The sequence below is a fragment of the Spea bombifrons genome, chromosome 2, assembly GCF_027358695.1.
Source record: "Spea bombifrons isolate aSpeBom1 chromosome 2, aSpeBom1.2.pri, whole genome shotgun sequence".
Classification (NCBI taxonomy): domain Eukaryota; kingdom Metazoa; phylum Chordata; class Amphibia; order Anura; family Pelobatidae; genus Spea; species Spea bombifrons.
Genome location: NC_071088.1, coordinates 20,454,147 through 20,478,033, shown reverse-complemented (window position 1 = coordinate 20,478,033; position 23,887 = coordinate 20,454,147). Strand labels below are relative to the sequence as shown.

Sequence of the window (23,887 nt, the reverse complement as noted above, 5' to 3'; positions counted from 1 at the left end):
GAGAACGATTAAATGTTTGTGCGAGTCAGATGTCCCATGAGACCATATCAGCATGTGCCTACAGCATACTTCTCAAGTGTCCCTATTAAGAGAACCATTAAGAGGCCATTGTAATTTACTTACCAGCTCATGCTTCTTGCGGCTGGCCTCGGTCTCTTTTTTAGCCAATTCCACCATTTCCTCCTTCATGTCCCGGATCTGCCTCTGCATTCGTTTATTCTGCTCCTTCTCTCTGTTCTCTGCTGCTACCCGCTGATCCCTTTCCTCTGTCAGTTTTTCGATGTTCTCCTTTAACCGTGTGACGAGACTCTGTTGGAAGAATGCAGTTTCAGAAAAAGAACAATTTAGGAAATTAACATTTTTCCTCCTAAAATTTAATAACGCTCGTTTTCCAAATTTAAGTGGTTGACATCCCTTAAGTCTATGAAATCTAAATGCAAATTTTACAACAACCTAGGTAGTGTCCCCGTTTCTAATCTCTAGATGGTTTGATTTGCGTTCAGATCACTATAAGCCTAATTGTCAGCATGAAGCTTTGGAGGAATTGGCCAACATCTAATCTTGTTCTTGGGCCCCACAATTCTGAGGAACTTTATTGGATGAGCAAGCAAAACCTAAAACACTGCTACCCATTGTCTATCAGATCAACGAGATGGGATAGTATGGTTCTATTGCTGGTTTACCAATCACATCTTGGGAATCAATGCAAACTGTCACTCCATTTATTTACTAAAGCCTCATGTACTCTTTCTTGGTGAAACAATTCCAGTAAGATGACGACAGCTGCTCATAAATCTCAGGTGTGCCTTACAGTTACATTTTTACAGCAGCGTGAACTGCTTTGCCAAATAAACTTTACAAAAGGTGAAGGGTAACAAACTAAAATATTAAGAAGAGAGTCAATGGCATCTGGTGGTAAATATAGCCAGACAATTGTTTATTAAACTTGTAATCATAAGACAGGAGGGCACTGCTTTGTATTAGTGGTGACTAGTGGGTATCTATGAGAATCCAGACACAAAACATAAGGAAGTGATTTCTTTTTTTTTTTCTTTTTGGTTGGTAATGCGCAATAACCGTGTTCCAACATGGCTTCCATTTTGGTTTATGGTTTCAGGGACAATGACAAATTTCTTGGGTTGTACTCACCTCCATGCGTTTCACTTGCGTCCTCTCAAATTCCAGACGTGTCTCAAGTTCCCGGATCTTGGCTTCTTGTCTGCTCACTAGAGACTTATCCACCGTAGACTGTTCCACAAACTCTAGCTGACTCTGTAAGCCTTGTAACTGCACCATGGAAGAAAAACACATTATACATAAGAGTTAAACAGGGAAACAATTCAGCAGCCATTGCAGTAGTATTCACCATTTACAGATAAGAATATGCCACTTTAAGTTTTGTTCCAAGTAAAATTATCAATTGTGATAAAAAAATCATAAAAAAGACAGGTGTTTTTGGTCTTTAATGAAAGAAATATAGTGTATGTGAATTAGTCATATCCACTATCCTGTATGATAGTTACACTGTTTGACAAACCGGGGGTAATTTAGCTTCTACACAGGCTGGAATTCATCTATAGAGACAAGTTAATACGAACATAAATCTAGAAAAATAAACAGCAGCAAAATAGTAGACACGCAGTATCACAGGATTTTTTGGGGAATATACTGCAATTTGCACAGGACTAGAAAACAAAATTTCTGTCCACTTGTCGAAGTAAATTACAGACCTATAATGGAAATGTCTGGCTTCTCATATAGCCTACAAAATGTTCTTGTGGAAAGCAAGAAAAATCATTTGTAGATAGAACAAGTTTTTTCTCAAAACATTTAATGTTAACGAATAATGGTATTCTATCCACTATATAAACTCTTCTTTAAGTTTTAAATGGGATTTCGCAGGGACACTTCCCCTATGTGAGGACACGTAGCTTTTTAGTGGTTTGCCAGAAGCTATGACACAGGTGATAAGACCACGTTTCAAACTCTGAACCATAATCACTGCACATAACCCCTAGCGTCCATAAAACACATAACGAGAATACTAAAGAAAAAAAATACCGCCTTCTTAATTGCTGCAGTTTCACAATAGGATTGATCAAATGAGAGTTTGTGTGGGACAAGGTTACAAATACAAAGTGAAAATATGTAAAGGAAGAGAAAGAGGCCATTTAAAAGAGGAATGAATTATACAAAGAAACGGAAAAAATCTATAACACATTGACTATTCCATGTAGAGTATATTAATCCACCACTGTAGATTATTCCCCCTCAGCCTTCCCCTATGCAAGTTATCGACTGGGAATTAGTTAGCGTGCTTTATTTACTTAGTTTCACTAAAGCTCTTCGACACAGCTTTTAATTACAAAAGATGAATGTATTAAGAGAGTGAATCACAGAGGATACGAAATGGGTTATAGATAGGTTCCCCTGGAAGAGTGTTTCTGTCTGAAAGTTGGTGGTGTTATTATCATTTAGCATCTTAACAGTCTATCCTTTATCAACCTGGAGGGGTCTTTCCCACTAGGCATGCCACTAAGGTGCCGAAGACATTGTAAGTATTGGGGTAGAGACCATAAAAAATAAAACAAGATATATTTTTTTCCCATGATTCTGCATTATCTAGCAGCATTCAGGCTACACGAGTCAATATTGGTTGTACTCACACAGAAAGTCCATGTCAAATTTAGACCCGAGAGAGTAATCAAGGTTGCTTTGAGGCTAATGCCCCTAATAGTGCTAACATTGTTAAGAAAAGATCAAATAATAACACATCGTGTAGATGTAACTCATCGTCATTAAAGGCATACAACCATGTGCATTACTTATGCTTTCTTGAAGAAAATAGCTGGTATTTCTAAGTATTTCTAAGCAAGATGCGGTGACCATGCCATAGTTTAAACTTATGATGCAATTTAATTCACGATCCATACACACACACACACACACACACACCTATACATACATACATACACACAAACAGCCAGATCAATGATTTGGAACAATTCAAAATTCCTTTACTAACTCTTGAGCCTTGAGGAAGTAACACGCATTGGGGAAAAAAAAAGAATGCTGGAAATACCGTATTTATCGGCGTATAACACGCACTTTTTTAACTAAAATATGAAGCTGAAACCCTACCTGCGTGTTATACGCCGATAAATCCTAGAGCCAGTGGCGGAACTACCGGGGTCGCAACTGCGACCGGGCCCTGGAGTTCTGCCAGTCAGGGGGGCCCAAGGGGTGCCGAGCGGTTGCTGAAGACGACCGCTCGGCAACTCTCGGGCCCCCCTGACTGACAGAAATCCAGGACTCCTCTGCTGGCGGCCGCCGCCTGCCTCAGCCTCAGCCGCCTGCCTCAGCCTCAGCCTGCCTCAGCCTCAGCAGCAGCCGCCGCCGCCGCCTGCCTCAGCCTCAGCCTCAGCAGCAGCCGCCTGCCTCAGCGCTTCAACTCCTGTGTTGGAAGCGTGAGGCGTTTGTCTCGGGTGCCGGCGCTCAGCAGTGAAGCTGTGTGTGTGTGTGGTTTCCCAGATAGCAGTCATTCTGATGAAGTTTTTTTGTTCAGTTTTTTTGTTCAAAAATGGGGGTGCGTGTTATACACCAGTAGGTGTTATACGCCGATAAATACGGTATATATAAAAGGGCTTAACGGGAGCAACTCCATACCAGGATTTGGGCAAATCGAGTTTAAGTAATGGGCTGCTGATTGGCTTGGGCTAGCTGAATAAAGCGCTACCTTTTTTGTTTAATCTGCCTAATGGGAGGGTGATTTGTATTGCTCTGCGCGTCATTAGCTGTATGGCTCTCTGGCTGTCCCCACACACAGGCTTAATGGTCCGTGTGCTGGCTGGATCACACCATCCATTCAAGAGCTTCCTCTGGGACCTCCACAAGTTCCGGACGGGTGACAAACATCATGGGGGGGGGGGAATTAAAAATGGCTCTCTGCGTGCCATGCATGCTTTCAGTACTGCAGGAACCAAACATTTCAGCACTGAATACTTTCCATACAATGCGCATGTAACCATAGTTTATGTCTATAATAAGACAGACTTGGGTAACTGAGTAACGCAGTGCGTCATTCCATTGGTTTTCAATGGAAGAGCTCAGCAACGTCTTAAACAGCTGTCTAAAGCTAAATTAACGCCAAAGCGCCCATTTACCTTCCATTGTGCCCACGGACTTTATTATCTAGTAAAAAATAAAGTCATCTCTTTAAATATCAATTCAGAAAATTCTGTTTACAAATCCACGTCGAGGAACCAGACTTCAGGGGAAGCAATTAGGGAAAACATAAAATATTATTGCCCTAATCCAATTACGCATTTTGGAAGCCGAGTTTATGTACTTACACATATGATACAATCTTGATTTACTGGAGCTTTCCTAAAGCACCATTTAACCAGAAAGACTCAAAACAAGTTTCCAAATAGCATATTTGATGCAGGAGCAAGCCGCAATGTGTTTCAATGGAACACAAAATGCCTCCAGTTACAATAAATTATATTTATTGATCCAAAAGTCTCAAAATGCTGGATCAATATGGTTTGGTTTAGCTAATGGCGGGAGGTTTCCCCAGACAGTAAAGAAAAACACCTCCTTCTGCCCATTCGTCTGGAATGTAAAAGTGACATAGACACACACAGAGCATGCTATTAAACGGACGTCTCTGCGTTTACTGTGTATGGCAGTATAACCATCCAGCACAGGGGATTATTTATTATTATTTATTCATAATATGGACCTTACATCAGTGAGCAAAGTATTTCCATGACAGGTTATCCCCACTTGGGAAATCATCATCATCACCACCTTACAATTTGGCTCACAATTTGTTCAGACCAAAATTAAGTTTGAGCTTAACTCTGTGAAACTCAATGGGCTGAAAAAGATTTCCCCTAAATAGTCTGTGTGAGCCAAGCCCAGCAAAAATCAAATGTAACAAAGGGTGAAATCGACTCCACCATTGTGCCAGATCTACCAAATTATAACCCAGACCTGCATCATCGCTATATAAAAGTCACTGTAAAATCTTGCATTTACAGCCCAAAAACCCCATATTGATGCCAGCAGAAGAAGAAAGGAATCAGTTATTTTTTAAAGCATGTAAAAGCAAACAAAGTAATACAGAAAATGCTGCTGAAGTGGCGCTACTGCTGTACCCAGCACGCAGAAAATAAAGGAAGACATTTTGATCGTGAAAAATGTCGGCTACTGAATTATGCAGGTTTTTTTTTTATTTTTTATTTTTTTTACCAGTTTTCATTCCTATCACCTAATGAGCCCGAATTCCGGCCCTCCTTGGTACCTGGCTCTCCACCAGTCTTCATCCAAAAACCGAAGCATTCGACGTGCCTGAGCTGGAAATGTAAAACGCACGGCGATATATAGCAGGTTTACCTTCTCCTGTATTTCTTGTTTCTCTTTGCTTGCTTCTTCCAGCTGAGTCTGCAGGTCGTTGATCTGAGCCAGGTCTCGGGAGGACTAAGTGAGAGAACAAGTTATGTTAAGCTTCTCAAAAGTCCCTTTCCCTCAAATAAAGGCAAGAAAACACTCAAAATCCAGGCCCGTAAAAGCGTAAAAACAAACAGGGTATGCCCAGCCCCTGGGTTCCTGCACCGAGCTAACTGGGCTGCGGCAGAAATCAATTCCCTTTATTTACCTTACAGGCAGTTGATCTATTGATAAAGTTGTACATTTAATTAAAAGCGGATGTTTCTAAGCAGAAGGTTTCAGAGCTGGCTGTCCCGAGCTCCCAGAGGCAGAAAGTTCAGTTAAACACACATAATCTGAGCCATGATACAGACTTTAGGGAAACCGCTGTGGCATCAACTAGCCGTTATTTTGTATTTATCACCTATTATACAATTATCTATAATCCTCTGCCACCAGGGGTAAAAAAAAAATAAAATAATACACAATGATTCCGGTTGCAAACGTCAGCTGCTGAAAACTGGTATTAATAACACAGCAAACAACAGAAAGACGCATTCAGCAAAAAACCACATACCGGTGACATGTGATAAGACCGCAATACTTTTTGACACATTGCACTAGAATCATTTTTTATACACAACCCCATTGAGTTTTTCTTTTTTGCAGCACATAAGATCCATTTGGCCCGACTAGTGAATCTAGAATACTTTCTACAGGGGTTACAGTAATGTATACAATCAGTGAAACGTGTCGTGAACATGGAAGAGAAGCATTTGAAAATAAGTTTGATGCAACTTTAAGAACTAACAAGTGAATTATCATCGAGGATTCATTTCACTTACATAAAAGATGAGGCAGACACGGTTAGGTCATGTCAAAAGATAGTAGTAATATATGTCTGACATTTAGTTTATTCCTTCCAATATTGGCCAGTGAAATGGCTAAATATGTATCTGAATTTAAACCAAGACAGAAGTTACACAGTGGAATTTATTATAGATAAGTTGCATTTTGTTTTTGGACACTGAGCACTGGCTTGAAGTGATGTATTCTTAGATGAAGCATTCCTCATTTTTTTTATGCAGTCTACATAATGATCATGTATATGGGAGCTTGGTGTAATGCGGAGGACAGAATGACTATAGGGTTTATTTGCAAATTAAAACAAACAGGTAATGTGGGAAGCACTGCCCATTATAATTCACAAAGGGATGACAACGTAATTGCTAAGAATGATGCAGAAGCTTAAAGTGAATTATCGATAGATTCGTAACAATAACACAGATTTAAGAAGCCCATGCTTTAATATGCAGAATGTGTTCATACCTGAGCCACAGCTGCCTTGTGTTTCTTCATCAGCTCGTTCATATCCTCCTGGTCCTCTTCCATACGGCTCAGCAACTCATTCTTCTCTCTCTGCAGGCGGCTTACCTGTTCCTCCAGCTGCCATTGTCAAAGAGACAAAAACAGCTTCAGAAATATGCAACAATCGGGTACATCTAAAGAGCAAATGCGTTGATAAATGGCAATTCACTCACAGTGCCAGAGAATGAGCGATTTTGGCACGACTAATCAACGATCCAAGTCTAGACGTAATCCTAATGTGTTTTTTTTTTTTACTACTCTCACAAGGGATTTAAAGCAAAATGAATACAATAAATAAGTTGGATACAATGTTCCCTCCATGCCCCCAGTTCTTATTAGTAAAAAACAATATCCTTCTATAAAGACACAGATATTGTATTTCACACTCCTTGTATTATCAGAAGGTCACTTAGAAGCTCCTGGAGCCACGGTGGGACTGGCCAAATTACGACAGCACAGCAAAGCAACTCTAGCATTAACTGTCAAAAACAATGAAATAAAAAATAAAAATATTACACACTTGGCAACCAAAACACTGGAATGCTCACCTAAAGTATTTAATGTTGCTCTGGCCTATGAATAAGTGCTTATTTACATTTAACGCATACATGTTGGGTGAGGATTTGCAGCTGGTATTACTTATTGATTTATATAGCGCCATCATATCCTGCAAAGTAGTGTTTCACATGATCCTGCTCAACAGTCTACAAAGCTACAAAGAACTTTTCATTTATAAAGCCTGCATATTATTTACCATTTTTAGAATGTGATGGAGCTAGAGAATCTAATATTGGTGAATATGTCTTTATTTAAAGCATTGTGATTAGAAATGCTGAGTTTTAAGTTAAGTAGATTTTTTTTTTTTTTTTTTTAACAGATCAAATGCAATTAAAATCAGTAATGAAGACCTTAATGTATAAGACAATACAAGGTCTGCCATAAAGAAAACTGCTCAGTGATGTCTGGACACACGGAGTCGCATCCAAATATCACATAGTAATCTAAAATACAGATCCCAATATCAACATAAAACATAAGTATAATGGGACAATAAAGTAAAAGTACATTGTTCTTCAATGCCTCGTTATACTGAATGAAACATTTCTTATATGGCATTTCCGTTTTGATCCTAAAGTGTTAACAGGATAGTAAACGAGAAAGCGAAGGTGCTTGGTGAACACGTACAACTGATGCAAACAAATATATCAAGGACCAAACATACCCAGACTGCTTCTTACGGCACTGGCAGAGCTTGGCACAAGAATCCGCACATCCATATACATAATGCTTGCCAGATGCCTCTTGGAATCTCAACAGCTGTGATGTCCCAAAGGCAAAGGATGGGTGGACTATTGCCCAATTTATAAGTGGCAAGGTGCCAAGAAAGATTAACCAGTTCCCACTGCAGTCTTTGCTACTTGGTAACCAATACACTTACATCACATCAGCCCAAAGAATATCTGATTACATTTATTAAACTGTAAGGGAATACAGAAATAAAAATCTGGTTGACCTCAAAAGATTGGTTGGTTTATTTAGCATCGCTAAAGTTTGGGTGAAAGCACTGTGTTTAGCGGGAGGTATGCCTAAAAGAACACAGTATGTGCAAAGCATCCAATATATTTTCCTAGTAAATTATTAAAGGAACTGTCAGGCAGATTAAGGACTTGACACTCACATTCAGTTCTCTAGAGCCGCTAACAAGATAGGATTTCAGACAATATATCTATGGATGTACATGGAAGGCTATGAAGCTGGACAGGATTTAATAGGACTAAGGGTCTGTGCAGGTTTATAGAACTGCTTTTTAATCTTTAAAGTATCTTTACAAACAAGAACTTAAGTTTACATCTCATTGTAGGTGTAAACTGGATTGATAATGCCAGAAAAGGGCTGGTGCTTTCTGACCTGAGAGGAGTGCAGGTAACACTGCCTCTAACACACACACATTCACACTAACACACACTTCGACCTTGCCCAAAGCCTAATAGCTGCTTTCACGGCAGTGTCATGTAACTTGATGTTATGCCTCTTGGCAGGAGTGCAATAGAATTACATTCTCCATTGAGATGCTACTTACAAGCTCCCTAAACAGTCCGATTGCTAGCAGCCACCCTCAACTGCTTTAGACTTCTCCTCCCACCCCACTACCTGCAAAAAATCTGGTAATGGGACTTCAACTTTAAATGAAAAACTTTTACACAAAACCGTGCATAGCAACTGCACACGCAGTTAAACAGAGTGCTTCGAAAAAAGGGGTGAGTAGAAACAGCTGGCATTTTTAATATAATGAATAGTGCTGGCTCTAAAAAGTTAATGAATCAATTAACACATAATTCCAAAGCCGAATCAACTCTTCGCTTAAGGCACACACTCATCTATCTTATTCCTGAAGGGGTGGTGAGTTGCCTGTTTGAATAATGGTCGAAATTTATTACGCCAAGTTAAAAAAAAAAAACGCCGTTCCAAGGCCACTTCCTTCTGTGACCCCTCCAATTTGTATAATGGTGATGAACCCACTAAGTACATGGCACACTTCTCCAGCCACAAATTGGTTAAGTAAGGCTAAAGCCTAAAGGCTTGTCACAGATTTCAAGGTCGCACTTCCTTGCTATGCAGCTATAAAATTATGTGCCACTGAGGACGATGACATTTTAATACCAAAGCATTTGGGGTTTTCATGCATTTTCAGGAATATCAGGTATACCTGTGCATCCATCTGCCTGTCAATATATTAACATACAGTATGTTACTAGTGTTACACTATATAATTCAATATGGGCAGGACACATTATTACAATATGTAATTATATATATATTTTGTTCCAATAGACCTGAAGGAAGCCATTTTTCTTTTAAAATCGTTTTAAAATGCCCCCCCCTTACATACTATACTATTTTTTGAACTTTCGATATTTTACAAGGAACCTATTTTTACACTTTTCATGTTTTAAAATACATTTTTTATGATTATTTTTTCATTTTTAACTCAAGATCCTTTTGAGGTTTTTGGAACTGGATGTGGTACCCGTTACAATGTCACGGCGAGTCAATTAGTTTTTACATTTTATTTAATTTTTTAGTTATTCTTTTTGATAATATTTTTTGAAGGTGAAGCATTGTTTTCCGTTCGGGCGGTCACAGAGCACCATTACACCGGATGTATTAGCAGGAACTAGCATTACTAGCGTGTGTTGCCAACAGAGGGGATTCCTGGCTGTAGAATGACTCTGTACTTTGTAATATTACATCCTCGGCATTTAGGGTCTGTTTTACAGGAAGTACCGTAATAGTATGTCCTAATGCCACGAAGCGGTTAAGAAACAACTATTTAGCACAGGCATATTTCTAAGTGTATTTAGCATGTTTACTTCACTCCATTAAACAGCTGGGGTTTCTGTGGGAAATGTGATGTTTCACCTTAAAGCAGCAATGCACAAAATTCTTCTTGTTGAGTCTTGATGGCAGTTCCAGCCAGTGACCCTCCAGTCTTCCTTTTTATCTTTACCAGTGCTACAGAATTCTATGCATTCACTATCAGATTTAAAAGGATTTCACCTGTTGATCCAGGGCACAGCACATGAGTCTCTGGGACGAGCGTGCTCATCCCCTGTTTCATACATTGCTATCACATAAAGCTTTAGCAGCTTTGTACTATCAGTGAACTAATTTAAAAAGGCCAGTGCAAAAGCAAGAAAATTAGGTGTACACACAAGACATAGACGTATAAGGCATGGCCTCTTACTGCTGTTTTTGCTTTGGAGAGGTCATCTATCTGAAGATGGAGATCTTCCATTTCCACTTCCATGGACTTTCGAGCCTTCACAGCTGCAGCGCTTGTGAATTCAGACTCCTCCAGCTAATAACACAAAATATAAGTTTTACATTTAGAAGACAACAGCGACATTGGCAGTTTACACACAGCAAGGATCTGTTAGACACCCTCATAAACTTACTGTAAGCCACAACATATATAAGATATCACATTAAATATTTTCGCATTAGACATTTTTGTATCTATGGCACATGTTACCAGTGCACAAACATCTACACCTATATACGGTCTACCCTATGAATGCTGAAAGCAAATGAAAAACTTGTTTTGGTCAATTTTGCTATGTAAAAATTACACATATCCATGAATGTTCTTCCCGGATAAAGTGTATCCAGTCCATTCTCACTATTTGCAGTTACTGCCCTTACAAGTACTGCGATCTTTACTGCCCTTACTACAAAAATAATGCACTTTTGCTAGTGCTGTGTCTCTCTTGACATTGCACTGGTTTGTAGTCCCAGTACATATTACAACAGAATGACTTCATTAGATATATATATATATTAATATAGAGACATCTCTTCTTATGATATTCTTGTCCAGGAAGTAAATTAATCTGTTATTCCGCAGTATCTACCAATAATTGTTTTCCTGATGCAATGTTTAATCAAGCAAGAGATTAGACAGAGTATTATAATTATAATAATAATTAGAAAGAGACACATCATATGTCACAGGGTTGTGCAAAGAGTGATCGAACATAGTTACTGCAAAACAGAGTTCTAAGGAACCCAGCATTCTGGGCTTCTATTATTGATCTAAAGCTGTGGAGGTAATCAGTCGTTTATTGATTTACAGCAGTTACCCGTGTTGAAAAGGGAATGCCTATTAGTGGTTCCCAGAGTACTGGTTATCTTCCATGAACAAATAGGCAAAAACAGTAAAGGTAAAATCAACTCTGTGTGCAGTTTAAGTGTACACACAAAAACAGACGCACACCATACGTGGCCACAATTAAAACAGTTGTTCGACAAACGCAGAGAAGATTTGTCTCAAGATTTCTGAATGCTACTCCTGAATACATTCTTTGAAAACATGCAGATACCTGGCTTCTGAGCTGTGCAATTTCACGCTTGCTGGGAGCATTATTCTTCAAGTGATCCAACATGATTTGTGCATCTGCAAGCAGGGCTTTTGTCCTCTTCAGATCTTTTCTCAAGCGCTTTTCTGTCTCAAAATCACGGTGGCTAACCTAGGTGGCAACACACTGAAGTAAACGAGGAGCATTCAAACACCGCTTAGCAAATTTCCCCTATAGGTATTTTGTATGTGTTACATATAAAATATATGGGGATACAAAAGGTATATACAACGAGCCTCTTTTGATTCTGGTTCCTTACCTTCTCGCTCACGTTACTCAGGCGGTTTTCAAGCTCTCGTTTCTCTCTCAGGACTTTCTGCTTATCCTCGTATTCTTCTTCTAACTGCAGCTCCATTTGCTTTAACTATTAACCAGTACAAGAGATGGGAGAATGAGGACTACATGATGCAGCTAACATTTCAGGGTTCGCATCGGACTCATAATCTTTCTTAAGATTTGCTACAAGAACATTCATATTAGAAAAAAGATGTATTTTATCTTCATAAAATGTCTCCCTCAGACAAGTGTCCGCACTTAAAGATTTTATATAGCTTATTCACAAAGAGACTGCAAACATTAAGGCTTTCCGAATGAACACCCATGTACAATGTGAATGTTCACTGGATCTTATTACATGCTCTCCAAAGTGGTTGTAGTTATTGAGGTATGATAAAACTCATGACCTGCTTCGTGAGGACGCTGAAGATTGCCAAAATCTGTTATTGCTAGGTGTGATGGACACCATCAGACACCACAAGAAGTTACAGGGTCATTCTGAGTGCTGTAAAATAAGATCAAAGTAATAGTAAAGTTTAATGTAGCTAGCACGAGTACCTTTTTCTGGCAAGACTGACGAATCTCTTCCACTTCTTCATCTTTGCTCTCGAGTTCCTTGGAGTGAGACTGCCTGAGTCGTTCCATCTCCATTTCTAGGCGCAGTTTGGCCTAAAGGCAAGCATTAAGAACAACCACCCATATTAATTAACATTCTGTAATATATCAATTCATTAACATACACCCCTCGAGCCTATGCAACTGAATGCACAGTGCCTCAGAAGATTACTAAGTTTCCCTCCAAAACTATTGTCGCTTGTTCCTATAAAATCATTGGTCTTTGTTTGATCAAAGGGCAGCCATCTTATAATCCTAAGGATGCCTTCAGATGCCTAGTATGACACCTAGCCATTACCATGAACCTGCTTAAACTAAAGTCTTGATTAAAACTCCAATCAGCATTTAGGGTGTGAGCAAAAAAAATTAAATATTACAAATCTTGTGAGGCTTTATCCAGAAAACCATATGTAACAAAAACAACCCAATTCAAGAAGTGAAACGCATCAATTGTAAAGCCAAGGATGCCCTAACACTTACATTTACTTTTCACGATCAAGCAGTCACCTTGTTTTACGGTTCCAAATGTTTTATCTTTTATTGTGAATCTTTTGTACAAGGTCGAGACCGGTCCTGCATACACCGGACAAAAAAGCTCGGCCATCACCGGAACACTAAATTGTACAGAGTGTACAATTTGCTGTCATCTTCACTGCCACACTTACAGAATAACTCCTCGTACAGCCAAGGCTTTTTATCAATGTTCAGAAGCAAAGAAATGTTCACAGTCGTTGGCTATTCAAGCAGAGACGATGCGTGGAAGAAAAGATAGAATAGCAGCCATAAAATACCTCACGTGAGCACTAAAGGTAGAATGACTAGCCCAGAGTGGAAAATACAAAATGCCTGCATATAGCCCCGAGGTCACATTTCCTTCAAAAATATGATATAGGCAGCGAGCTGTAAGTGCTGAGGATACGGGAACCGAAGCCAAACACGTCTCCAGATGACCATTCATCTCTCCGGCCTAGTCGCTGACTCCGCAATCACTCCCTGATGTGCGGACAGCTAATGGCACCTCTTTTACTTATACAGCTAACAACAGGAAGATATATAGGTAATGTCCCAGAGAGGAGCCGCACAAACGAGCTATGCAAAAGCTGGAGGAGGGAATGTATTCTAATCAGCCGAGAGTTTCGCTCGTTCACATATCGTCATCCTGGCTTTCCTGTAAAGAATCGGCTAGCGATAAAACCTGCTGTATAATTACATATATTCATGACTCAAAGGTATAAAATCATAAGACGAAAGCACGTCGGCCAGCAGCTTTTCAGTTATTCACAATGAAACTACAGCGATACGACGGGGCTAATGAAGATACAACCCTTTTAATTAAAAGGTTAATTAATGCCATAAATAAGTAATTTCCCCAAAGGTCACATGCGGCAGTGCAAGCCACATGTCTGCGATGCTAGCTAAAGGGTCACAAACAAGCAACGAAGAGAAATAGATACACTGGGGGGGTCAGGAACGCATAAGGGGGTTTCCTATCTAACCAGCCTAAATATATAAAAGTAGATAAATATTTGTATCGAACTAAAAAATATGAACTCTTCTGTTTATACCTCATGATTCCGAGACCTCCATACTAACATATGCACAATTCTCCTGGAAGTTTTGCTATTTCATGCTACAATGGGTTTAAATTAGTTAGAGGCTCCCATGTGATTCATTACAATATGGCACTGGTTGTGTACACCATACCAAATAACTAAGCGTTTGCTTTTTGCAGGAAGGGCATTTCTTTAGGCCTGCGCCAGCTTACAGTTGTCATAACCGGATATTTTATAAAAGGACACTTATCACAAGAAAAATAAATGATTGCCATACTGCATATTAATCTACCTATCTTAACCGGACAGGTAATCAGAAAATTAATTTAATAGCGTTATTCCCAGCCATTCAAAAGACTCACAATAAGGAGATACTCAAAGTGCCATTATCAACGTTGCTGCAATATATATTAAGCAAATGTGGCACAACAAAATCCTCAAGAGATAAATCTGTGATTTTTACAGCCAATGATAACTGAATGAAATGTGTATTTGTACTAGTAGTCATGCACAATTTATGGAAGGCCCTGATAAAAAATACAAAACACTGACACTTTACTGCTGCTGAAATATCTGTTTATCCTCCAGTGAAGGACAGGAGTAGTACTGTGTGCAAGGTAGACAAAGGATGATGACAAGGGGAAAATGAGGGTTAAATGGTATGGGCCATTGTGTACTGCATTAATGTAGCCAGAACAATATTGGTTATATCAAATCATAATCATTTACAAGACCAACTGGTTAACATGGCTGCACTTTACATGAGGGCAATACTTCATTTGTGCTATAAAGCGATAGTGAAAGTGTTCAACATACAGACTGTAAATGCACTTGAAATGTGCTCAGCACACAAATACAAAGACTGGGTTCTAGAATCATTTTGGTTTATGATCAAAGGGATTATGGGCGCCAACATGCATGTTATTACCTGCTCCAGCATCTGAATAGTTCCAGCCTGTTCATCCAGCTCCTCCTCTTGATCTTTGACTTTGGCTTCCAAGTCACGCAGTTGTTTCTTGACTTTGGCCAATGAAGCTTCATCCTTGGACTCCTGGCATGAAACGTCTTGCAGTTCTGCTTCCAACTGTTCGATCTTGTGGGTGAAAACCACAATGTCTGTGTCCTTCTCCTAGAAAATAACCAATATGAAGGTAATACCAATGGTATCATTAATGGTATTTTAGCTCTAATGGACCATATAGCCTGGAGATATTTGTAATAATGCGTCAGATTAAATTTTTTTAAAACAGCGCTTAAAAGCTGTGTATCTTACACTGATTCAACTATTTTAAGGAATGATTTTTGAAGTTCACACAAAAGTAAAAGCATTCTGTTTCTAATGTTATATGCAAAATTCAACATGCCAGGTCAAGTCATAATAAAAACTACATAAAATGGGCCAGCTTGTTGGTTTCAAATTGTGTGGAAAACATCAAAAGTAAAAAAAACAAGTGAGGCAAGTGAGAGTAGGGGCAGTGGTCCTCACCTCCAGCTGTTGCCTCAAGCTGAAGACCTCAGAGGTCAGCATATCCTTTTCTCTGCTCAGCTTCTCCTTCTGGATTTTCTCCCTCTGTGCCTCTTCTTGGGCCTGTGCCAGCTCAGTGTCAAACCTGGCTCAGGGAAATATTTGTGTTAGTCACAGCTACACTCACCACATTCAGATGGACACAAATAATGGACTGATACCAAGTGGTCCAACCATTATGACTGCAGAGTCAGCTCATTTTGTTCCTAGGCACAGAGCTCATATGCCGAAAAACAGTAATGGATATTTACAATGGAGGAAAGGGGATAAAATGTATGGAGGGTGAAAGGTGAGAAGACCCCATGCAATGGACAGGAGGGGAAGGTTGTTTTCCTATTGGCAAGGGAGGACACAATGACATAGGTAAGGGTGGTGTAGGTTAACTGAGAGACTTGGATAGAAGGGGGGCTGTAGGTAAGATTGTATGGCAAAGAAGCAGAACAAATGTAGTGGTAGTCTTTTTATGCTTTTAATCTAACTTTCTCCCCCACCATTAACATCTGTAAAGCTTGAGAAACATAAAATACAATAGCCGGGAAAGGAGAACTTTTGATAGAACACAACAAACAACTAAACGCTTCCTGAAGGAGAAACTTCTGACTTGTCACTTCATAAACTGCCACTTCATGATGCGGAATCATGTGGATTATGGGGAACATATATCTGGGACACATACTCCTATTATAGAACATCTTACGATTGCTGCCAGGCATTTGATAAAGCCAGCTAAACCATTAGCCTTTCAGTATGGGATCCTTTGGCAATGTTACAGTAGCCGTTTCCAGGACACATCCTTGATTAAAATGCAAGCTTCTCCAAATGCATTAAAACACAGTTTACTTGTGAATAAAAAATGCGATTTCACGTGTCAAAGTCACTGATTTGGTCTTAATGGAAAACATTTATAGTGGTACACAGTTTTAGTTCTTCATTATTTCTACTGCTTTCCAATCTATTTGTTGGATTAATCTATAAAATAAATGCAATTACTCGTTGGTAAATATTTTTTTTATTATTTCATTTTACTCCGATAGTGTGATTTTATTTTTTTTCATCAAAACCTATGTGCCAGCGATCTTAACCTGGCTGCGGACTTCTTCCACATTGAGGATTATGTAGATGCTTGGGAGCACGGGTAAAAGTGTCAAATTCACTACAGAAACCTAGAGAATGTTCATTTTCTTGTCATCAAGATTACAGAAAATAAGTAGAGCCAGGGGGCCCTAGGGGTTGCAGTTTAGTAACTTCTTGAGCTCTACCCGTCGACAAACTCTGCTATAGATTAAGAAAAAAAGTCAAACCACCAGAATAACATTTGGAGCACTGTATCACTCACTTTCTCTGCTTCTTCTCAAGATCATGGTTGCGTCCTTGATGTCCCTCTAGGTGCAACTTGGTGTCTTGCAGCTCCGATGTGAGTCGCTGGCATTTCTTCTTTAATTGTTGCAGTGTCCTCTGTGTCTCTTCATTATCTGCCTGCAGATCTGCCAACTGCAGGTAAACCAGATAAGGCTTGACTTCATTTTTTTATTTTTTAGTATACCGTATTTGCTCGATTATAAGACGACCCTGATTATAAGACGACCCCCCAAAATCTGAATATTAACTTAGGAAAAAAAGAAAAAGCCTGAATATAAGACGACCCTAAAGGAAAAAAGTTTTACCAGTAAATGTTAATTCATGTAAACTATTTTTTTTAATAAAAGCTATGATTGAGAAAAATATTTTTTTTTTGTTTTTATTTCTTGTATTTTCCAACCTGTCCCCCAGTTACGCACATCTGCCCCCAGGCTTGCCACACCAATATGGCACTGTGGCCCATGATATGCCTTTTAACCCTCTATATGCCACTGTGCCCCATGGTATGCCTTTTGACCCCCTATGTGCCACTCTGCCTCCAGAAATGCCTTATACCCCTATATCCCATTCTGGCATTTAGGGGGTTAAAATGCATATTATGGGGCAGAGTGGCATATAGGGAGGTATAAGGCATTCCAGGAGGCAGAGTGGCATTAAGGGAGTGAAAAGGCATTATATAGAGCACTCTGCCTCCAGAAATGCCTTATACCCCTATATGCCACTCTGGCATTTAGGGGGTTAAAAGGCATATTATGGGGCAGAGTGGCATATAGGGAGGTATAAGGCATTTCAGGAGGCAGAGTGCACTATTAAATGCCCCCTTAACGCCACTCTGCCTCCTGAAATGCCTTATACCTCCCTATATGCCACTCTGCCCCATAATATGCCTTTTAACCCCCTAAGTGCCAGAGTGGCATATAGGGGTGTAAGGCATTCCAGAAATGCCCTACACACACACACACACACACACACACACTTACTTACTTACTTACTTACTTACCGGTGCTTCCAATTTCCTGCTGTATTGCCGGGGCAGCGGGTTGACGTCTCATTCCGCGGCAGCCGGAAGGAGGTGGAGTTGGCAGCGGGGGTTTGTATGCGTCCGTCGCAAATACCTTCCCCGGCTGTCAGAGATCAGGAACTCTGGAACTCTGATCTCTGACAGTCGGGGAAGGTATTTGCGACGGACGCATACAAACCCCCGCTGCCAACTTCACCTCCGGAAGCACCGGTAAGTGTGTGGGGAGGGGGGGGGGCGACGACAGGAGGATCCAGGTCCCCTGCAGCGGTGCGGGGGATCTGGATCTTAGTCTCCTAATCAGACCTCTATTTGAGGTCTGATTAGAAGACGACCCCGATTATAAGACGAGGGGTATTTTTCAGAGCATTTGCTCTGAAAAAAACCTCGTCTTATAATCGAGCAAATACGGTAATTCAGCTCTCTATAATATGTTGCGATACCGCATAATTATGTAACAAAGAACAACACTTGTACTGTGTACGTTGCCCTAGCAATGCAGCAGTGGCTCTACAACACATGCATAGAGCGACGGAAAAGACGCTTACTCTGCGTTCCAGTTGCCTCTTGTTTTGCTGCTCAACCTCCAGTTTATCTTCAAACTCCTGCTGCATGCGTTTTTTGGTGAAGTCGATCTCCCGCACAGAGCGCTCATACTTCAAGCGCCATTCCCCACCTGTTAAGACAGGAAGATGAGGGTTAATGGGAGAAAGTATCGGTAATAGTCGGCAGAATGTGTCATAAATGAAGCATCTAAAAGCCAAAGAATTACAGTTAAAAAAAGAAATGCATCAGAGCAACAAAAGAAGAGACAGATTTAACCAAACGCCAATGATAAAATTATGGACCCAACATCATAATCAGCCCTATTCTATTCCATTTTAACATCTAATTATATTATTTAACTAAAGCCTCTCTATCCCACTCAGTCTTGCTATTAAAAGGATGACGCGGTTTGCTCTCTACAGAGACAATTACCCAAGCAGTCAGACGTACCAGAATCGTCATCATCCAAGTCACCATTTAGCTCAGCTGCTCGGATCAGCCTGGCCTCCATAACCTCCACTTCCATGGATTCCATCCGCTTCTTCAGTGCATCGTATTTGGCCTGAAAAAGAGGAAAAACCACAATGAGAAGACAGGGAAAGGAGAAAACGACTGTAGCTTGCCTGTAGCTCCTCAAAACAGCACAGTATGTATGCCTGTGTATGTATATTATCTAGATAGATATAGATGATAGCTAACAAGCTGCTAAATAGATAGATATGAAAGGAACAGATACAGAGGAATAATGTACAGCAGAACAGGTATAATTCTGTAATGTCACAGACTCTGGTGGGTTTCTTTCAGCGAGCAGCTTTGCGTTACACACTGTTCTGCTGGCTCTAGCACCTACACACAACACGGGAAAGCTGGCAGGCATGTTTAAAGGAGAATAGCCTTGATTTTCTGGGCATTGGCTTTTTTTTTCTACTTTTTATTCTGATTATGAATTACTCGCCTTGCCTGGAGAGCTGGGATGTAGGAAGCATGTGTTTGGGTGATTTAGTTTATTATTTAGAGTGAGGTTTCTATAAATTAAGCTCAACATTGATTGACAGCGATTTCCTGGGGTAGCATGTGTTCGGATGATGAATTTAGTTTTCTATTTAGAGCGATGTTTCTATAACTTAAGCTCAACATTGGCTGACAAGGATTTTTTGGGGTAACATAGGTCACATATACAAATCAGACACAAAAGGTGCGAGGGGTTCGGATCTACATGAAACATTTAGTTATTGATAAAGAAGCATTCTGGTGCAAAAAGGTAGTCACCACCAAAAATAGTGTGCATTCTTTAAACAAAACACTCATAATTTGCCAAGCAAAACAAATGTGTGCGGGACCTTAGAAGCGGGCAGCTTTCTTTACATGTTTTGCTGTGTATACTGCCAACTTTAAACAGATCAATATGCATCTCAGACCGTCATGCTGTAGGCATTAGGTATGTTGCCGAGTTCTGTACTCGTAATCCATACTGGATTGTGAGGTCCATAAAAGTTCTATGCAACTGTATGGATTAGATTATTTTTTCCTACTACCCAGTTTATTTATTGATAGACTTTTTGAACAAAAAAAAAATCAAAGTAGAAAAGAAACAAATATTTGCAAAAAAATGTAGATACATTGTCAGCAGCAACACTACATTAAAAACCCATACTGAAACTGGCCAATTTAAACCAATGAGGACGAATGAGGTAGTTACTAAACCCTGTCCTGTTTGTGTGTCTAATGGACTGGGTTGGGAAGCACTTCTTTAGAACATCATACAAGGACATTATACTAAAAGTTTTGTTAAGTTCAGCAGGTTTCAGTGGGTGTCTTTTGACAATATGTAACTCAACAAAGTTATGTATTTTAGAGCCACAAATGTCTTCTCTTGTGAGTACCAGTAAAGTCTAGGTTCTGAATAACCTGGTGAATGCCCTACTGGGTATGTTATCAGAAAAAAAGCAGCCTCGTTCTGTTCCAAAAGGGAGACTCAAAGCTTGGACTGCTGGTGTACTTTGATGACATGAAGGCTAAAAGAAGACTGTCAGCTAAGTCTTCCACACTAGATTCAATCCAGATATATGAAATGAGAGAGGCTAATATGAGTAGCAGCATCGGCATCAGCAACACAAACATCTTTGAAACTGAAGGAGAAGTTTTACCTGTAAATCCTTCATATCTTTTTCCACCCGGAGCCTTTCAGACGTCTCAGTCTCCAGCAGCTGTGAGGCAGATTCTCCTGTGTTCCTCTCGTCTGTTAGCTCAGAATTCAGTTCTGTGATCTACAGGTAGAGAGGAACTCCGCATTGTCAGACTCCATAGGAGTAAGAATATAAAAGAAGAATTGCAATGCTTATTTTGAGGAAAGTTTCAGTTTTTAACATTCAGATAAGTATTAAATGGTCACCATTTCAGTATACAGAGACCAATCCAAGAAGAAGAGCTATCCATATTTAGCATAAAAAAAAAATAACTGGGCAACAAACTCAATAAAGATAAATTGTTACCCTGCTATCCAAGCGATCAGTGTTTAATCTCAGTTCATTCCTTTCTTTTTCCACCTTTTCCAATCTGCCTTTCAGCTGTTGTATCTCCTCCTGGGGCAATATAGAAAAACAAAGTTACCATAGAAATATCTATTAACATTTATGTTCACAGCCAACTTATCAGTTGATCTTGTCTGTGCTTGTATTACTAACCACAAAAAAACTTTGCTGAGGAAGAAAAAAATAAATAAACAAGACATATTGATCAATAAGTGTCCTCTAAGCAGACATGACGTTCCACCTGAAGAGTGCAAAACTACCGGACAGGGCAATTATGCTCTCTAGACCTCAAAAAATCCAGATGTGAAATCCCGACTTGAGAATTCTCAGTGCCCTTGGTGTATAGAATATTGCTAAATACCCGCGTGAGCTCATAACTGTACAAAATACTTTATATACTGTCTGTATTTTAAGTACTGTAACAGGTGTAGGTTTGCTCCATCCATACTGATTAGTAGGCTTCATTCATCTGAATAGATTACCCGGCATTAGTTGCACATCACTCCAAAACCTCACAGTTAGAAACAGATGAAAACCTCGAAGACTCGGTAATGTGTGCAGATTACCATTTTATTCAACAGTGTATGGTTGAGGGCACACACATTACTTTTATTTTATCTCTGTGGAACAGTGGAATAATGGAAAAAGGCGCAGGTTATGTTCCTACAATGAAAACACGGCCACGCTCAGTCCGATAAGTCTTGGCATAAGCAGAAAAGGCAAGAATCGGAGATTGCAGGAATCTCTCTACACGTTACAAAGCTCTACGAAATATGAACCACTTTAGCAATTAGTTTCTGGGAAATCCCAGAGCTGCAAAACGATTGGTAGGTCCCCCTTGTCTTGTAGGGGCTAAGCTGCTGAATGAAACCGTGTTCTAGAATTGGAACGTTCTTATTATGTGAAAGTGGCCTACTTCCTGCAGGGCTGTTCTGCCGCTGGGAACCCGAAACGCTCTCAAGCAGCCTCCCTTTTCATTCGGTGAACAGAAATTCCCCTGTGCAGCTCCTGATGATCATAAACATATTCTTTGACACTCCTCCTCACTCAAACAATCCCCCCGAGATCAATAAATGTAATGCGAACATCCCTGCAAGCGGCAGCTCACAGCCAAGGGGAGGAGAGACACCAGGTCTCCCGGCTCATATTAATTCCAGGTTTCACACGTCTCCGGATTAGCATAGCTGTACTTCATGTACAGGTTGTCCGTGCCATTCATACTGACAAGTTGGAAATGCCGTAATTTACCCGATTTTGACCAGAGGTTTAAATACAGCTGAACGCAGAGGGACTGAGCTTGTCTAGACTTTAGTATTACCAGTGCAAGGCGATAAGACCTCAAAGGCAAATAAGTATGGTTATTTATGCATTCAAGTCCTAGCCACACGCAAGAGGTTCTCAACACATAATACATGCACCCCTTCTCAGACAACTAAGGGGTAGAACAACAACTGTTTAATGACATAAATAATGGTGTTTGGTAGAAGATAACCATGATTGGAGTGTCTGCCTAGGAGTTCTGTGTCATGTGCATTGGGATCCAACAGAGTGTGTTTTCCTAGGTATTAAGCGCTGACAAAAGCTGGCACCTTAAATGTTTAGTCCCACTCAGCCAAGCAAGGGTGCAGAGATGTCTGCGCCCTTGCATCAACCACACAGTCCGCAGAGATCTCCACAACCGCACATGAAGTTGACTTAAGAAGCCAAGCAGCTGGAACACTAAATGGTTTACTCATTTATTTATTTTTTGAGGGTTGAGAACAGTTTACCTAATTTAGTAAAGATCCCTAACATAACATACAATTTAACTGTTAACCAGCTGATTTATTTACTCCAAACACTAATAATTATAGGAAAATGGATCTGTGCCAGAAGCCCATCCAAATGTCCATGCTGAATCTTTCAAGGTGCACCATAAAAAGACTCAGTATTTCCTATAAACAGTTCATTTTAACGCTAGCTGAATGCTCCAGAGTTACACTATGATGCCCAACAGGAATGTTAATAGCTGGATGGATCCATTAGCACCCAAGCTTTTTATGGAAACCCTGGAGAGCATCATTACATGTACAATCGTGTCAGTGGTAACCTGCTTGCACTCAAACCTTCTCCTGAAAAGGCAACCATACACTGAACTAACATAGGGGTGGGTTGGTGAACGGCATTATCTTAGCTAGGGGCAGATTCTCTTTATGAGGACACACATGACTTCCGACTTACAGCCTTTCACAATACAGGGTGACGTCTGCGATCTTTGAACCACTGGAAAGAGATTTCCCACTTCAAATATATTTTAAACCATTATTAATTCTGGCCCCCTTTTGGCCTTGGCACAGCTCCTACAACATATATGCAAAGCAACCATGACCAGAATGAAACTTAATTAGCACCGTTCATGAACTAGCCGAGAAGCTGACAATCAGGTAATCATTTCAAAGGAATGCAGGGGATTTCAAAGATGTTAACCCCTGTGATGCAACAGTTTTCACTGTACCACAGCAACTGAAGCAACTACATCTAAAGCACGATATTTGGCAAAAAGAGAATTGAGAAGTATTGTGGAATTTTAACACCACCCTTTCAATTTCATTTAGATATAAATAAGTTACCCTGTACATGTGAAACACAGAGACTTCTCTTAATGAAGTAGCGCAGAGATAGGTTGGCACTAACTTAACCACCAGAAAAAGCCATACTTTTTCTATACGATACAATATATCTTGTCATGTACGGTTAGTTGTAAAACG

At 40.0% G+C, this 23,887-nt stretch overlaps 1 protein-coding gene across 1 annotated transcript in view; it reads right to left on the bottom strand.

Annotated features, from left to right (window-relative positions):
* The window catches only part of MYO18A (myosin XVIIIA), a 141,624-nt gene that overhangs the window by 16,023 nt on the left and 101,714 nt on the right, over positions 1-23,887 (bottom strand). Inside the window, exons 24-38 of the mRNA XM_053457050.1 lie at positions 21,102-21,191; positions 20,757-20,876; positions 19,060-19,171; positions 18,612-18,739; positions 17,023-17,177; positions 15,648-15,771; positions 15,090-15,290; positions 12,552-12,662; positions 11,977-12,081; positions 11,682-11,828; positions 10,547-10,660; positions 6,763-6,879; positions 5,401-5,484; positions 1,150-1,287; positions 124-309 (exon numbers count right to left, since the gene is read on the bottom strand). Coding sequence (XP_053313025.1) covers positions 124-309; positions 1,150-1,287; positions 5,401-5,484; positions 6,763-6,879; positions 10,547-10,660; positions 11,682-11,828; positions 11,977-12,081; positions 12,552-12,662; positions 15,090-15,290; positions 15,648-15,771; positions 17,023-17,177; positions 18,612-18,739; positions 19,060-19,171; positions 20,757-20,876; positions 21,102-21,191 — 1,932 coding nt within the window. The remainder of the gene's footprint in view (positions 1-123; positions 310-1,149; positions 1,288-5,400; positions 5,485-6,762; positions 6,880-10,546; positions 10,661-11,681; positions 11,829-11,976; positions 12,082-12,551; positions 12,663-15,089; positions 15,291-15,647; positions 15,772-17,022; positions 17,178-18,611; positions 18,740-19,059; positions 19,172-20,756; positions 20,877-21,101; positions 21,192-23,887) is intronic.